The sequence below is a fragment of the Nelumbo lutea genome, chromosome 1, assembly GCF_056320005.1.
Source record: "Nelumbo lutea isolate HS-2025 chromosome 1, American lotus-T2T, whole genome shotgun sequence".
Taxonomy (NCBI): domain Eukaryota; kingdom Viridiplantae; phylum Streptophyta; class Magnoliopsida; order Proteales; family Nelumbonaceae; genus Nelumbo; species Nelumbo lutea.
In genome coordinates this window covers 216,058,377-216,076,327 of record NC_142684.1, presented here as the reverse complement: position 1 = coordinate 216,076,327, position 17,951 = coordinate 216,058,377, and the positions used below count along the sequence as shown (strand labels likewise).

General features: G+C 39.7%; 1 protein-coding gene across 8 annotated transcripts; it reads right to left on the bottom strand.

Moving 5' to 3' along the window:
* Positions 1–631: 631 nt before the first annotated feature.
* LOC148880960 (alpha/beta-Hydrolases superfamily protein) lies at positions 632–12,702 on the bottom strand. 8 transcript variants are annotated; one of them, XM_088963109.1, is made up of 4 exons: positions 12,453–12,675; positions 2,620–2,784; positions 2,387–2,490; positions 632–1,809 (listed from the first exon to the last, which is right to left on the bottom strand). In XM_088963109.1, the coding sequence occupies exons 3-4, from the start codon at positions 2,455–2,457 to the stop codon at positions 849–851; spliced, it is 1,032 nt and encodes a 343-aa protein (XP_088819235.1). In that variant the 5' UTR covers positions 2,458–2,490; positions 2,620–2,784; positions 12,453–12,675; the 3' UTR covers positions 632–848. The 8 variants fall into 8 exon arrangements, with proteins under 8 accessions (XP_088819235.1, XP_088819233.1, XP_088819234.1 ...); XM_088963107.1 differs by having other exon boundaries at positions 12,431–12,651; XM_088963108.1 differs by having other exon boundaries at positions 12,379–12,616.
* Positions 12,703–17,951: the final 5,249 nt, after the last annotated feature.

The following is a 17,951-nucleotide window of genomic DNA, read 5'->3' as shown; positions in this document are numbered from 1 at the left end:
TTTTTTGGGAAGGGAAGTTATTCAGATAGAACAAGGTACCATGCTTTCAACTTGCTGATTGGAATCCAACAAGATTACACTATACATGCGTGGGGTTTACGCACATGAATGAACCATAGTGCAAGTTATTTTAGAACTATCTACAAGTTCTTCAAAGCTTCCAAGTTGAAATAGAAAGAAAATTTTAAGATTCTCTGGTTGGTTTATATTTTGGATTTTGGCTGATTCAAAATATGGACGCGTACAACACACACACACAAAAAAAGTCTGGTATTTTAATGATAAACATGTTCAGACAGAAATTTCAACCACCACCCCTGCTGCAATGAACTAAATTTAGACACATCAGCTCCCGGGAGGGGGGCAATTCTATGAGTTTCACAAACCAAGTCCTCACAATCCTTGAATGTTGAATCACCTTTAATAGATATCTTACTGTAACTACTCTCTGTAGCCATGATGTGGCTTTGTCTCGCTGCCCACATTTCAGCTCTGTATCCGTATTAATCAATGATAACCCAAATTATTTTTTGCCTATTTGCTCTTAAAATGTTACCCTTGTGGTTCCTCATGATCCATCCATTGGTACATTTCCCTCCTTAAAAAAACCCTGTATATAGATAGAGTTCAGTGGGTTCAAGAACTGATACGCACCAATGCATTGCAATATTTTGAACCTTGCGTCCAAGGCCTCAAGGCTCTGAAACAGCATTCCAAAGCATTTTAAGCTAGACAAGAATCAGAAATAGAACAAGCTTGTACTTTATATGCACAAACAGAAGATAAAGACCGTTTTCTCCCCAGCCCCCACACGCCTGAATAAACATATCACATAGTGGCCTCTTATGTCATTGGTAAAGATGTACTTCAGATTTCAAATGCAAATCTGGCCTCCACCACTGGTGAATGCCATGTGCTTGTTTAAAATCTGGTGAAGGGCTCAGATTTATGGTCAGATTAGCTGATGGAAGGAGGTGCAACGGTTCTGCTTGCTTCCCCATAGCAGTCATGAATAGGCTCCCTATAGAGTTCTGCGTTGCTAGTTTCTCAATGCCTCCGGCTCCTATCTTCTCCATATTTTTCCTGTGCTCAAAATACCCAACATACTCTGAACAGATGTGATCACTAGGGTTCACAAATAAGCATGGAACCCAGGCAGATAAGGCAACAAACGCATCTTCTGATGGAGATCTTTGGCAGTGAGCCTTCACAGCAACTGTGAGTCCTGCAGTGATCAAGCTGCTTGCAATACGGATCCCATTCTTCAACTTTTTATCTTTTATCTTTTCAATGGGGGCAGAGAGGAAAGGCGGATTGAAGAGAAAGGTTTCTAGAAAATTGCCCATCTTGGCCATGGTCTTCCCAGCAAGCATCGCCACAGCAGACCCCAAAGAATGACCAGCTAACCAGATATTCAAAGATCCAACTGTAGCAACCATATTCCGGACAGCCTGTATTGCAATCTCAACTCGGGAGGTCTGATGAAGTCCATTCCGGATAAAGTGAAGGTCCAAATTAAGATCCCGTGAGAAAGAATCAGGTTTGGTAATGGTGCCTCGGAAGGCAATGACATATCTCGGAGCATTCTGTATGTAGCAGGAAAATGGGGGCTTGAATTCATATATGGCCCCAAAGATGGAAGAATCAGCATCATCCACAAGTTGACGAATCAATTGAAAATGGAAAAACTCCCACCAAGGGGGAGCAAGGGCTTCAGGCCCATGGCGATTCTCCTGGCGGTCCCTCTCTAGAATGTAGACACCCTGAACCAAGGTGGCTGCGACAGATCTTCGATAATGTGCACTATTCCTGCATATAGAAGTTTCATTTAATGGATCAACAAAAATAAATTTGCAAAGAATTTCATGTTCATCTTCGTATAGAGTACAATATAGGGTATCACATGAGATGGGCATTTGAAGGTTATCTGGCACATACAATATCAGGTGTATGAACCACTATCTATCATCAAAAACACCCAGAAACAATCCCAACTGGAGATAAGAATGTTAGCTATACCACAATCAAGTCAAGGGCCTGATAATAACATAACTACAGATATAAAATATGACAGCTTTGGATGATATAGGATTTAGAGAATGTTCATCATCACCGGTACTGTCATATGACTAGTATTGCTAATTGGAATTTTAACCATGTTTTGAGCAGGTAAACTATTTTACTTTTCAATAATTCTTTTTTTTTTTCACTGAGTAGAAAAATTGATGTAATGCCACAGGTAACATAAAATTGGTTTGTTGGCATCTAGTGTAGAATATTTGTCTCAACCGCTGCATGTATACAACATTTAGTAATGACTGACAGAGGTAAGTCCATTACTGTTGTCCAAGAAAAGACTTCATGGTAAAGGGAAACGATGCCATACCAGTCAACAGCTGTCAGGTGTGATGGTCCTGAAAGGCTAAATATTTCTCTCTCAGATGCAACTAAGCCCATTAGCCCTTGTATTCCACCTTACCCCAAAAGAATCTGCAAAAGGCCAGAAAGAAAAACCACTAACAAATGGTCCACCAAGGGGAAAATAATATTCCATGAGATATATAATAGTAAAAGGATTCCATGAGAATATATTGCAGAGGACATGACTATATGTTTTACATTGTGCTGAATGACTGCAAATTGCCTGATAAGTGCATGTATCATCCAATATCTCAGCATAAAGGCTCAATAGCACAAAACCCCATTCCCCTTCAACATCAAAGGTGTTGAATGATATATCTTGTATTGTCATCTATCATTAACTGGCAGTCCATTGAGGCAGGTCTATATCATCCAACAAAAAAATTAACAGAGAGGGTAAGTACTGCAAGAAGCAAAGCTTTTTAATGCAATCTACTCATTTTCTTAACCAAGCTCCAATTTTCAGCAAACATTTTCTTTTCCAGTTCATGAATCAAGCTCAAGCAAGCCAAGTCTGATGAATGTTACACCAGGCAGAAGGTACATATATGAACACATAAGGTTTGAGAAACTAATTTCTTGGAAGAACCTAACCATCAGAGCCACTTATGTGGCACGCAAGCAAGAACAAGGATGGTTCTATTGAATATTATTTTTCTTTACTTCTTATATTTTTTTATGGTAGAAATATTTCTATCATTTTCTATCCATTTAATGTAAGGTGCCATAGTCTTTAAATTCTATCTTTTATCCATAAATTCCTTTGGCATTCTTATAGATTATCAACCTATTACACTATTGACTGGGTAGTTAGTGCATTTTTTTCTTACCCAGCCACCTCAATATCAACCTATAAATGCACTATGTTCCTTTAACGATGATGAATGGAATTTGAGTTTATGCAACTCTTCTAGATGTGATTCCTTAAATACTTCTTATTTTCTATTGCGTTTGTTGCCTGTTGATACATTGTTGTTGTTGGAGGAACGATTTTTGAGTTCAGAACTGATTTAATTGCACACAATTAAGTAATTTGATCTCCAACCATCAGAGCTTCTTGAGAACTGTTAAAATAATTTAGTTGTTGATGTTAGGGTTTGTTTGGCTAGTTAAAGTGTTTATTTTATTTCGTTTTTCCTTTCTGTTATGGCTGTTATTGTACTCAGGGGCACAAGGGTCTTTTCCCTTGTTATTTCTGCCACCCTATATATATTAAAATAAAGGCTGGCGCCGCCAGCACTGTTACATTGCAAAACCCTTCTCTCTTCTCTTCTTCTCCTCTTCTCTTCTCTTCTCTTTCTCTTATTTCTGGCCGGCCATACTGTCAAGATGGTATTAGAGCGGGAATACTGATTAAAGAGAGCAAATCGAACAACCTTTACTGAGAGAACAGATTGAACAGACTTGCTGAACCTAGGCGGAACAGAAATCTGAATCTGGACTGAAAAAACAGCTCTACAACTGATACAGTTCTCCCGTTTTCTCTTCTTTACCCTCCTTGGTCATGTACCGAGTGAAAACCATATGAATCTGGGCGGCTGAATACTGTCGAATCTGTATACCCCTGTTTTTTCTTGGATCGCGTGATCCTGTTCATATGTAAGGACAACTGTAGGTCAAGGATGGCCCGTCATTTTTTTTTTTTTTTATCAATAAAGGATGGCCTATCATCTCAATGATTCGATTGGATTATAAGTGATAAGGATCTCTCCTGCCGATTAATGGCTGTTAGACATTCTGGAATTCTGGTAGGTTGGGACTGTTAAAACTGTACAGGTCTGAAATCTGCCGAATACTACCTCTGTTTTGTCCTGGATTTGGTACTGTTTGTGCTCAACCTGGTTTTTTAAACCCAAGTGTGTGGGTGTGGACTGAGTGGAGTAAGGAGGGGTCCTAAGTCCAGTGTTTGGGACTGATTATCTGTTTAACCATGTCATCTGAGAATTCTGCTACTTCAGAGATTTCAGGGAGCCACAATGGAGTGAGTGGGGGAATGGATATGAGCTTTCCCATGGCTGTTATTCCCTTTGATGGTTTGAACTACCTTAAGTGGTCTAGGGGAATAAAACTCTACATCACTGCTAGGGGGGAAAATATGATACATCAATGGGAGAGTGAAGGAACCGAAGTACGGAAGTGCTGAATATGATAGGTGGAACCAAGAGAATAGTATGGTGATGTCTTGGCTCTTGGTTTCCATGCTGCTACAAGTAAAGAAGACTTTTATGTGGGTTGAAACTGCTTGTGAGATATGGGAACAAGCGAAGTCCATCTATTCAGAGCAGAGACACTATGCCAAGATATATCAACTGCAAGCTGAATCCTCTACTTGCAAGCAGGGGGAGAAGAGTCTCTTGATGTACTATTCTGATTTGACATCAATATGGAAAGAACTTGATCACTATCAGAATGTGAATTGGAAGTGTGATGAAGATGCAAAGGCCTATAAGTCACTTGTATCTCAACAACGAGTTTTTGCCTTCCTCCTAGGGCTGAATCCTTCGTATGAGTCCATCAGGGTGCAGATCTTGGGTAGTAAAGACTTGCCATCAGTTCAGGAGGTGTATGCCTTGGTGTAGTCAGAAGAAAGTAGAAGAAGTGTGATGAATGGTGTAGAAGGGGAGTCAGTTGCCCTAGCTGTCCGGGGAAATCCAGATGCAAATGTTAGAGGTGGTTTTAAAAAGGGTGACACTCAGAAAAAAACAGATGATAAGAGCAAACTTTGGTGCACTCACTGCCAGAAGACACGACACACGAAAGATACATGTTGGGATCTCCATGGAAAACCTAAATGGGCACAGGATTTGGGTAAGAAGTCAACACCTGATCAGGGCAAGAAACCATGTCAGCAGAATCAAAAAAGGTATAGCTCAGCCAATATGGCGTCAACAGAGACTAGCCCTTCGGTAACTCGGGAGAGGCATCCCGGTTCCGACCCTAAGGAAATTATCAACTCCTTTCGTGAACATTTGGAATTGTATGGTAGGACTCTCCGCCAGATGGATTCTGGTCCTACTCCCTCTACCTCGTTTGCGTCTACATCAGGTAATGCCACAACCTTCCATGTGTCATCTCATACTACTGATTCTCCTTGGATTATTGACTCCGGAGCTTCAAACCACATGACCGGTAAGTCAAATTTGTTTCAGACCTATAACCCTCTCTCTAGGAGAGATAAGGTAAGACTGGCTAATGGTTCTTTTTCTACCATAGCTGGCCGATGTACCATACCTCTCCCACTTGGCCTTACCCTTCCTAATGTACTGCATGTTCCGAAATTACCTATTAATTTGCTGTCCATTAGTAGTCTAACTCACTCCTTGAACTGCTCAGTCACTTTTTCCGTCTTCATGTGTGTTTCGGGATTTGGCCTCGGGGAAGACAATTGGTAGAGGAAGCATGGTGGATGGTCTCTACATGTTGGAGAATAATGCTGGTCTTGTGGCGACAGAGTCCATGAGTTCGTCAAGGGAGAGTCAAGCCTATTTATGGCATAGTCGTCTAGGTCATTTGAGTTGTTAAAAATTATGTTTCCAAAGTTGTTTGAGTCCTTGTCAGTGAGTCAGTTACAGTGTCAAACTTGTCAATTGAGTAAGCATTGTAGAAGTTCTTTACCTTTGCGAAATAAAAGATCTGAATTTCCATTTCATATTGTTTATTATGATGTTTGGGGCCCTATTACTCTACCTACTGAGGCTGGCTATAAGTACTTCATTATCTTGATTGATGATTATTTTAGATACACTTGGGTTTACCCTATGCGATCTCGAGATGAAGTTCCACAAATTTTGAAAGATTTTCAACGCATGGTGTTCACTCAGTTCCAAACAGAAATCCATATCTTATAGTCGGACAATGCGAAGGAATATTTCCATAGTGATCTCATGGAGTTTTTTTGCTTCGAGTGGGTCACTTCAGCGAAGCTCTTGTGCCAGGACACCCCAACAAAATGGTGTGGCTGAACAGAAGAACCGCCACTTCTCAAAGTCGCTCGTGGCTTATTGATTCTAATGAATGTGCCAAAACGGTTTTGGATGGATGCAGTCTTGTGTGCTACGTATATAATCAATTGCATGCCCTCTCGGCTACTAGAGTATAAGGCCCCACATCAGCTTTTGTTCCCTACAGCCCCGTTGTCCACCATTCCGATGCATGTTTTTGGGTGTCGTTGCTTTGTCCATAACCTGTCCCCTACTCGTGGTAAGCTTGATCCTCGAGCTATTCCGTGTGTGTTTCTTGGTTACCCTTTATCTCAAAAGGGGTATCGCTGCTATGATCCCATTGCTCGCAAGTACTATGTTTCCATTGATGTCTCATTTTTTGAGAATCAACCTTTTTTCTTGGTTTCTCCTCAGGGGGAGAGTAGGGTTGAGGAGAAACAGGCGACAACTCAAATTCAACTACCTCCTTTACCCGATCCTCCTCCATTCCGGGTTTTTCATTGTCGCCATAAGAGCCAGCAGAGTTCAAGAGCTGTGGAACCTGACACTATGCAACCAACATCATCGAATTCACCCGAGGCAGATCCATCTCATCAACCAGGTACACTTGCTCCTATTGATATGTCTGTTCCTCTAAATGTTGATTCACCTGTCACCAATGATCTTAATATTCCTATTCCTAAGAGAAAGGGTGTTAGGTCTTGTACCACTAATCATCCTATCTGTAATTTTGTGTCCTATGAGCATGTTTCGCCTTCATACCGTGCCTTCCTCTCTTCTGTGGACAGTGTCCCCGTTCCTAAGACTATGGCAGAAGCTTTGTCTAAACCTGAATGGACAGATGCAATGCAGGAAGAAATTGATGCTTTACACAAAAGTGGCACTTGGGAGTTGGTAGACCTTCCTGAAGGGAAGGAACCAGTGGGGTGCAAGTGGGTGTTCATAGTGAAACACAAGGCTGATGGAACTGTTGAAAGGTACAAGGCTAGACTGTTAGCAAGAGGCTTTACACAGGTATATGGAGTTGACTATGCAGAGACTTTTGCTCCAGTAGCCAAGATGAACTCTATCAGGATTCTTCTTTCCTTGGCAGCAAATCTTGACTGGGAACTTCACCAATTGGACATTAAAAATGCTTTCTTGAATGGTGACTTGGAAGAGGAAGTGTACATGACCCAACCCCCAGGGTTCTGTGCCAAAGGCAGTGAACAAAAGATGTGCAGGTTAAAAAAATCTCTATATGGGTTGAAACAATAACCTCGGGCTTGGTTCAATAAGTTCCATTTAGCAGTTCAACAGATGGGGTTCAAACAATGCCAGTCAGATCATACTCTATTTGTAAAAAGAGGTGAAGGTAAAATTGCAACTCTTATTGTGTATGTGGATGATATAGTGATCATAGGAGATTGGGAGGCTGAAATCCGGAGACTAAAAAAATTCTTAGCCACTCAATTTGAAGTGAAGGATCTAGGCCCCTTACATTACTTCCTTGGAATTGAAGTTGCCCGCTCTCACAAGGGCATCTTTATTTCTCAACGGAAATATGTACTAGATCTATTAGAAGATACAGGCAAGTTGGGGGTAAAACCATTTAATTCACCAATTGAACCTAATCATCATCTGGGAGACATTCAGGGAGAATTTTTTAAAGATGTAAAAAAGTTCCAGAGACTCGTAGGGAGACTTTTGTATTTGTCTATGACCAGGCCTGATATTGCCTATGCAGTGGGTGCCCTTAGTCAATTCATGCACAGCCCTAGGACAACTCAATTTGAGGCTGCAGAGAGGATCTTGAGATATCTCAAGAAGTTTCCTGGAGCTGGTTTGTTGTTCCAGAAACACAGTCACTTAAAGGTGGAAGTATATACTGATGTAGATTGGGTAGGATCAGTCAATGATCGAAAGTCTACCAGTGGGTATTGTGCCTTTGTAGGAGGAAACCTGGTCACATGGAGAAGTAAAAAACAAAGTGTGGTGGCTAGATCCAGTGCTAAAGCAGAGTATAGAGCGATGGCTCATGGGGTTGCGGAAATCATGTGGATAAGAAATTTGTTAGGTGAACTGGGTTTCGCAGTGAGCAATCCTATGTCACTCTACTGTGACAATAAAGCTGCCATCGATATTGCTGCTAATCCAGTCCTACATGATAGGACGAAACACATTGAAGTGGGCAAGCATTTTATTAGAGAGAAACTTGAAAGTGGAGAATTGTGTACACCATATGTCAGTTCAGAAGAACAACTTGCAGATATCTTCACCAAAGGTCTTCATCATTTGCGGCACAAAGACTTGTGTGACAAGTTGGGCATGATTGACATCTAAGATCCAACTTGAGGGGGAGTGTTAAAATAATTTAGTTGTTGATGTTAGGGTCTGTTTGGCTAGTTAAAGTGTTTCTTTTATTTCGTTTTTTCCTTTCTGTTATGGCTGTTATTGTACTCAGGGGCACAAGGGTCTTTTCCCTTGTTATTTCTGCCGCCCTATATATATTAAAATAAAGGCTGGCGCCGCCAGCATTGTTACATTGCAAAACCCTTCTCTCTTCTCTCTTCTCTTCTTCTCCTCTTCTCTTCTCTTCTCTCTCTCTTATTTCTGGCCGGCCATACTGTCAAGAAGAACCTAACCCTAGAGAAAATCTGAAAATCATGTACCTCAGAAAACCTACAAAAAAAAAGACAGAAATTCAATCATACTGTCCCTATATTTCCTGAATTTTCATCACTTTCTTTTAAAGTTTCTGCAGACTTGAGGGCTGTTTGATAATGGCTGAAGCAGCTGAACTAAATGACTTATTTCTTTGTCTTCTATTGGATAAAATAATTGAGTACTTCAAGGGTATATTAGCCAACCCAGCTTCAGCTTCAGGCATTAAGGAGACACATCTGCTGTTATCAAATAAGCCCACTTAACGTAATAACTAGATTTCAGGTCACTTATGTTCCACTTTTAACCCTATTTTTTCCAAATTTCAACTCACTTTTCCTGAAATTTCTGCAAACTTTAAGTTGTAATTTGAAATCAGAGTTCATATCAATTAAAATTAATTCCAACTCATAACAATAAACTGCCTTATCAATATTCCAAACTAACCTTATAGCATTCCCCAGTTGAACATCACTTTCCCCATTTTCACCTCCTTAAACCCTATATGACAAGATTCCCCATTTCCCTAACCCATATTGTGAAACCACTCCTCTCACCACACACTATTTTCCTAACCCATTCTGTGAAAGCACTCCTCCCACCACACACACACACTATATGTGATGAGGAAACTAATAGCACCTTGATTTCTTAAAGACAGTTTTCCCATCATAAAGAGTATTATAATTGATTGTTCTCATAAACTTTGTATGAAAATTTTGTACTCCAAATAGCATGTCATTCCTCAATTAGTTGAGAATAGTTTTGTCCCACATTTTGTTAAGACACAAATAAGTGGAACAGGGAGACAAGTGTACAAGAAAAGGCCACATCAGCCTTTAAGTAATGTAACTGAAAGCCAACCACTCAAACAGACTACATAACAAACTGGACAAGTGGAGAGGCTGGTATAACAGAATTGTAATTGAGTGTATCCTAGTTATAGATAAGGAAAGGAAGTCCAGAAGAAGGAGAACCGATTTCTGGGAATTCCATCTCTCTCTCTCTCTCATTCTCTCTCTCTCTCTCTCGCTTCAGGAGGCAGGCTTCCTCGAAAAGCCCTGAGTTAGGCAGTTACCTAAAACATTTTTGCACCCCAAAAGAAAAGTGTGTCCTATTATTGTAACCTGTTACCAACTTGATCTCTTCAAATTTTGGTACTTTTATCATTTTAAATAAACCTTTATGTGGTGATGACTCTGATTTGGTGGATAAATTTTCAAAACATAAAACAACAGTGGTAATGTCCCCTGCTATAATTTATCCTAGATACAGTCTCTAGGATTTAATCATCCCTCATTATTCTCTACTAAATTCATCCTATGAAATTTCAATAAAAAAATCCAACTAAAATCTTAATTTCAGAACTTTTGAATTTTCTCCCATAGAGAAGATTCTTCACCCCTTTGTGTGTTTTTTTTTTTCTTTTTTTGATAAATGACTAATATTTTATTAAAGAAAGATCAAGACTACACGACAATACAGACTAAGGAGAGGCACAAGCTGGTACCTCTCCTAAACAACAGCATTGTATTACATCAGACTAGAAAACAAAAATTGACAGAGCTGCCCAAAATAATTGTTCCCTTGAGGCCCCTTGCTTAGCTAACCCATCCGCCATGGTATTAGCTGTTCTACCCACCCACTGTGAAGTATCGGTCATGTTCCTTGAAAACCAATTAACTTTCTTCAGAAGGTTCCTGTAGCACCAAATAACTGAACCTGGATTTGTTAACCAACCCACGACAACTCTGGAATCTCCTTCAATAACCAACCCACCAATTAGTGTGGGTTTTACATCACACTAACTACTTGAAGCAATGCAATTAACAAGGATATGAATAAGAAGGCTTTTCTGTAGACCAATGGCCCTGTGCCTACCTAAGTTATTTGTTGTTGAGGGCTGAAACTTCAATGCATGTTTTTCTGTATATTTCATGCATCCTCTCACATACACGATACACCTTTGCTCTATGTCTATTAATGATAACTTGATATAGCCTTCTATAAGGAAATAGGAGGATGGGGAGAGTAAAAGATCAACCGTAAGTACTAGATTACTCATTTACAAACCCAATTTTCTGGTTCAGCAATTGTGCATAAACAGACCAACAATGTTTTCTTAATGACAGCCATACATGAGCCAGACCAAATGACAAATACAACAAGGTGACATCAACCATTTCTTGAACAGATATTTGTGGAAAAGTTGCTTTTCGTCTCTCCTGAGCTTAACTTCAAATTTTAAAATGATAAAGTAAAAGAAAATTATGTTTGCAGCATATAATATTGTTTGATTCCTTGGTTTTACAACTTTCCTAAACCTAGCAACTATTTCTCCAAGTGGCCATAACAAATTCTTTTCTTTAATAAATCTAAATCCCACATAACAATCAAAAGAATAAACCTAATTCCAGAATTCCATTTTGGTGTATTTCCTTGAGATCTAGAAATAACAGAAACTAAAGATTTTAGATAGCAATACAGCGGTAAAAAAACACAAATTTTATTAAAACTCATCATCATGGATCTTTATGTAAAATAAACAATGAATTATGGAGAAGGCCAAACATGAGAAAGCTAATTAAGGAAAAGGCCAGCCGCCTTAGCATTTCAAGCCGCTTACTAATTAAGGAAAAGGCTAAACGTGAGAAAGTTAATCTGTGAGAAGAGGTTAAGTGGGGCTATTTTGCCGGATATATCTGATCAAAGCTAAATGTTTTTCAAAAGAATGATGTCATCGAGAAAACTAGGACCTTTAACACAAATAGTCTTGAAGCGGAGGCCTAGCAGAAGTAGGCGTATATAATTCACACTGGGGGAATGATATTTTCGCAATTACAAGAATTATTTGTCTTTTAGCTACCAAACCAAATGACATATTATTTAATAAAAACCATGAAGAAAAGAAGATATAATCAGATGGTAGCATACCAGAAATATTGATCAGAAATCCCCAAATGCAGAAGAACAAAAAGAAGGAAGCTTTTAATAAACGAATCGTAAACGCCAAAAGGAACGAAACAAGCAGGTGTCCAAGGTATCTTGTTTATGAACTTAAGAAAGAAGAAAGTAAAGAAAGGGATGGTTGATGAGCACCATTGACAGATGATAAATTGGGAAAATGAATAAACAACGAGATGTCTCACAATCCAAATGCAACTTGACAAAAATCTAAGAACAAAGAAAGCCAATAATCAATTTAAAATTTCCGTACAAACATTTAACAAGTCAAACAGAGGGAAATAATTAAGAACTCCAAGTATCCTACATGTCACAGAAAAATGGATCTAGGTTTGGAGTAGTTAAAAAAAAGAACTAGACACATTTTAAGACTCAGAAATTTCCTAAAATAGTTAAGATAATATTGTACATTGGAAATTTCTAGCAGATCAGGTGTGAACCAGAAAGAAGAGAATTGCGACCTGTTGGAAATCCAGGGCTTACTTTAGACTTTAGAGTGGTTTGAAGAAGAAGAAATGTTAGGACTGGGGGGTTGAAGAAGAAGAAGAAGAAGAAGGTGTAGGACCTCTAGGTCCTCTGCTTCCTCTTCCTCCCACAGTTCTCCGTTTCCCTCTCGCCCTTTCTCTGCTGCTCACCGTTTCCAGGAGGTAGGTAGGTAGGATTTGCAGATCTAATTGAATCCAACCGCTGCCGTTGTCCCAACTCCGAAGTAGGAGTAGGACCCTTGTTACGCTATTGGTTTAAGCTGGCCCACATTTTTGTTTTTGTTGGTGGCCCAAACTGCCTCCATGTCAAATACGTGGGCTTAGACGAAATGAATTTTTCACGAGTTACAAGCCCATTTGTTGGTAAAGCCAAATTTGAACGTAATGAAATCCATCAGTTGATAAAGCCAAATACGTGGGCTTAATTGAGTTTATATTATATATTTTGTAGTGGTGGTCGGGGGGCCTTGGGGCCTTGGGTCCGTTTGGTTCGCAGTCCGAATTGAAATCCTCTGAAATTAGAATTGGAATTGTCTATTGAATGGGATTTTATTCTCAAGAGAAGAATAGGGAATGACCATTCCCTCAAATGGGAGAATGGCATTCCAACAGAAATAAGAATGGGATTCCAGTTCTATCCAGCCAAACAGCTGAAATCAAAATAACCCATTCCGATTCTGAATTCAAACCCCTATTCCCATGAATCAAGGCCTAAAATTGGGACCATATGTCATTATGCCCAAATAAAGATTCACACGAACTGAGTTTTTAATGAGCTATTTGAATTTTGATTGTAAAAATTTCGATTCATGCCAGTGTAAACCGATCTCGAGTCAAATATATAGGCCTATTTGCTCGTAGAGTTGAATTTGAGACTAATCAACTCGAAGTCTAAACTAGTTTATATTTATATGTATGAAATTTTACTTTTTTTTTTTTTTTTTTATGAAGCTTGGTTCATGAGCTTTGAACTTGAACCGAAATTGAAGTTCGTGCTTCTAGTTTAAATTGAGCTCGAGAGCCCAAAGAGCAATAATTATTCGTCATCATTGTTGTTAAATAATAATTCAAGCACAGTGTTGTTAATTTTATGCATAAATTAAAATTGATAATAATAATTCTGTTAATAAAACAACAACAACATAATAATAATAATAATAATAATAATAATAATATATTATTATTAACATTACGTGGAAACAACAAGATTATGTAGAAAAAAACAACAATGATAATAAAAGTATTAATAATAATTAATTTCATAAATTAATTATAGTAATTTTGTACAAATACCAATATCATAGCAAGAAAATTTAAGAAAAAAAAACATCAAATTCATGTGAGCTTTACCTATAAGTTGGTTGATTATATGATTCTAAGATCACTTTCTCGAAACTTGTACTTCTTGCCAACAAAAGACCCTGATAGATTGTTTTGGGTTCAGCTTGGAGGGCCAAAGAAGCAAACACATGCCCATAACTAGTAGCAACACAAAATGCAGAGCTGTCACGAATAACTGCTCGGAAGTTGGCCTTATTTCCACCTTTGAAACCCCATCAACGTTCACCTTTACTAAGCCTTGACCAAAGGGCAACCAAACAACTAAAGAGGACTGAGGGGCTTCATTCAGTTGCTGAATTTGCCAGGTACTTTGCAACTAGGAGCTCGAGAGCAATGGACTCAACATCGACTGGGAGAACTCCCTCACCTACCTATAGATATTGTTCACCAACACAATAGGATCAGCAGTTCCTTAAAAAATATAAAGCTTTCTAGCTTTCCAAATAGTCCAAATAATTTGGGCTGTGTGAGAAAGCAATTCAGACTTTCTTTCTTATAGAACGTAGTAATTTGAGACCCAATCAAAGAACCAGTCAACAAACTTGATGTAAAACTGATTTAGGAGCCTTGTTACAAAGAGGTCATAGGTTTGACCTACCCAATTGTCTTTTGAACAACAAATCATTTACCTCATGGCAACACCTCCATTAGAAATTTTTGATATTTTGTTCAGTGGGCAAAGACCAAATTAATTTCCACTTGGATTTTTGAATGGATATGGGAGTCCCTTCTTCTAGATTTTGATTGTTGGCAAGAAAATTAGTAGAGCGAACTGTTCACTAACCATTTGGGTTCAAAGTCCAGTAGAGCCTATCTTCCCAATCCCCATTGACAAAGGGGATTTGGATGATTATGTTACTACATCACTGAAAGAGTTGGAAATTAGGTTTTCTTTCCACCTTCTTTGTCAATTAATCAACTCACCAATTTAGGTTCAGAAGGGCCTGGCCTCGGCCCCATTGGTTTAAAACCTTCTAGAGTTGGGAGCCATGGGTCCTCCCAGATTGAAATATTAGATCCCTTATTGACATTCTAGCAAACTCCTTCAAGTCAAATTTTCCTCTCCTCTATCCCCAAGATCCTTTAGCTTGGAATTAGAGGAATCACCAATCACCCTTCTCGTAGAGCTCACCACTACCGCTACAACATCTTTGCATGAATGGAGGAGATAGTAGAGTTTCTCTATTTATAAGGGCAATGTTGACATTTTAAATTTTTTATAGACACTCTTGTCCTAGCGAAAATAAATAACTGTTTTTTTTTTTTTGTAAAACATGAATAAATACTTAGTTGCCTCTTATCGTATGGTCACACCACTTATTTAAATAAGTGATACCAAACAGTCACTTAATAAATCAACATAGATAAACCAATTCAACCAATATAAATAACCCATCTCAGGTTAGTTTAACTAATTTTTTGAACACAAAAACAAAATCCAATTAATAAAATATTGGAAAATTTCTTGATAGGTACCCTGTAGTTAATACTAAGTGTCAATTTAGTAACTGAACTTTAAAATACTACGTGCCTAAACTTTCATGTTGCGAACGCGACACTAATTCACCGAATTCACCGTCAGTTAAAAGAATAAGGTGATATTAAAAACTTTTGAAACCTATACAAAAATATACAGACCATTTTACCCATCCTGAAACACGCTCATAATCTCACTGGTCAACTGTTGTATCAATAGCGGCGCCGACGACATTCCTTTCCACTTCCTCTTCCTCGAATCCAACTTCTCGTTGTCTTCCTCTTCCTCACGTCCACTCCCTCCTGCGAGTCACCGGCCATCGCCAAGTAACCTGTTCAACTACTGTATCAATGGCGAGTCTTTAACCTGAGACTGAGACTACGAGGATCGTGCTCATCCACTCGTCTATTTAATACAACTGTTGTTGTGTCACTGGCCATCACCATTGATACAACTGTTGTTCAACTGAGCACGAGGAGGTTAAAGATTGAGACTGAGCAGTTGTATCACCGGCCATCACTCAGTCTCTTTCACATGAGACTGAGACTGTGAGTCTGTTCAACTGCTGTATCAATGGCGATCCAAGAGTTGTTCGGCTGCGAGGATCCTTCTGTTGTTGCTGATGATTTGCCGATTCTGTTGCCACCTCCGGTGGCCACCACCAGCTCCACCTCACATACCACCATTGCCACAACCTTAGGCGGTCCGAGAGATGGTCCATTGTAATGGGAACAAAGGTACCTCCGCTGCCACTCGGAGATCCACCTCCCAGCTCTTGCCTAAGACGAAGGAGGAGGTCTGGATGCTTCTCAATTCTAAGCATCTCTGGTTCTCCACAACCTTGCAAGTTGTACCTCTGTTATTAGTAGATCATCAGCAAAGCTCTGGTTCTCCCATCCGTCGGAGGTCTAAGAGCTGGTCCATTGTGTCTAGCAAGCTCTGGTTCTCCACAACCTTGCAAGCCATACCTCTTTCCAGAATATCTGTAACTCCTAAATCCAGCTCCTCCACCCTCTGTTTTCTAGCTTCTCTCTCTCTCTCCAGATTCATTGATGAAAGATGGTCTGGCGGTGCAGCTAAAGAACAAACACCCCCCAGGAGTTGTTCTTCATGCACTTGAGTTGGTCGCTGATGACGACAATGGTGGGGAGCTCAATGCCTTCTTTCATGACATTGAGGCGGCGCAGCTGGTCTACGGCGTCGAGGAGGGGTCGAATCCGGTCGTTGTAGGAGGAATAGAGAGGGATTGCATCTTCGGTAACCTCAGCGTCTTCTTCCTTGGCACTACCAAGGCCAATACTGGCCATTGTGTCTTCCATAGAAGAAGTTGCAGAAGCCATGAGAGATAAGAGAGAGATGGTTTCTTTTCAGATTATAAGAGTTGCATTGCGTAGAGTGAGAGACGAGAGATCAAAGGTGATGCTAGTTGAGATTACTCGGTTTGCCAATTTAGCATTTTCACTGCCATGATGACTTCCAAGATTCATATTGTTCATTGCTAATTTGCCATTTTCGCCCAGACCATCAGAGGAGGTGGCAAGTTCACTCTCCTCTGCATCAGGTTTTATCGGCTTTCTTCGTCATCTTTCTCGGTATTTCATTCCCCATTTCCCATCTTCACCTTCTTCTCCTTCCTCTAGTCTGAACCTTGCCATCCATTCATCACTATTCATCATCTCCTTCGATGAACAGTGACGACACTCGCCTCTCTCTCTCTCTCTCTCAATAACCCCTCTCTTCTTGTGAAATATGGAGAGGCATCACACATTCAATGTTTCGGCGCAGCACATGGTGAGGCTTCTCATCATGGTGGTCTTCAACATCTACAACGACGGTGGTTCCGAAGGCAACGTCCCCTCCGGTGCCAGCAAGAAGAAGCCCGGTGGGCTCTTGTAGAGGAAAGGCAAGTGGTTTTAGGCTGGTATGAGAAACCCACAGATTCCGCAAAACCACTCCGTGTTTTTGAGTTTTGACCTCCGAAGGTTCGAATATAATCATTAAAATCATTAACGTCATCCCAACTGAAATCTTAAATCTGGGCTCACATTATATCAGACCATCAGGAAAGAATCTTACCTAATTCAACTCTCAAGGTGGGACCCACTGCTTAGATTTGGACGGTCGGGATTTGGACCCAATCTTAGTAACTGCAAGTGCGAACAGTAGTTACCACTTGCATAGGTCGAAACAGGTAATGGGATCATTTTTGTAATTTCAATAGAGAATTCATGCATTATTAAAAATAGCCGAAGTGTATTTAAGTTTTTTTGTCTTCTAACCGACGGTGAATTGAGTTAACGTCGGGTAAATTACCAGCAAAATGAAAGTTCGGAACTAGTTGTCGCGTTTTAAAGTTCGGATACTAAATAATTGGCACTCGGCCTAATCAGGAATTTTCCTTAAAATATTTGACTCGAAAGCGTAGAGGCATGCAACTTTGCTCAGTCCATTGCATTCTCACAATTTGGAGGTTGGGGCATCCAACCTTTTATCTACACCTAAATTAAAAAATGGCTCCCAACAAAGATCATCCACTCTACTTGTGAAGTATAGAAACCTTTTTGTTCCCTACAATGAATAGGGGCATTTAGGGGATGCTTGGTACCAGTGCATTTTCACGACCATTTCATTTCATAAGTGGACCCCAATTCATAGGAGATTCATTTCATTTTTTTTTTA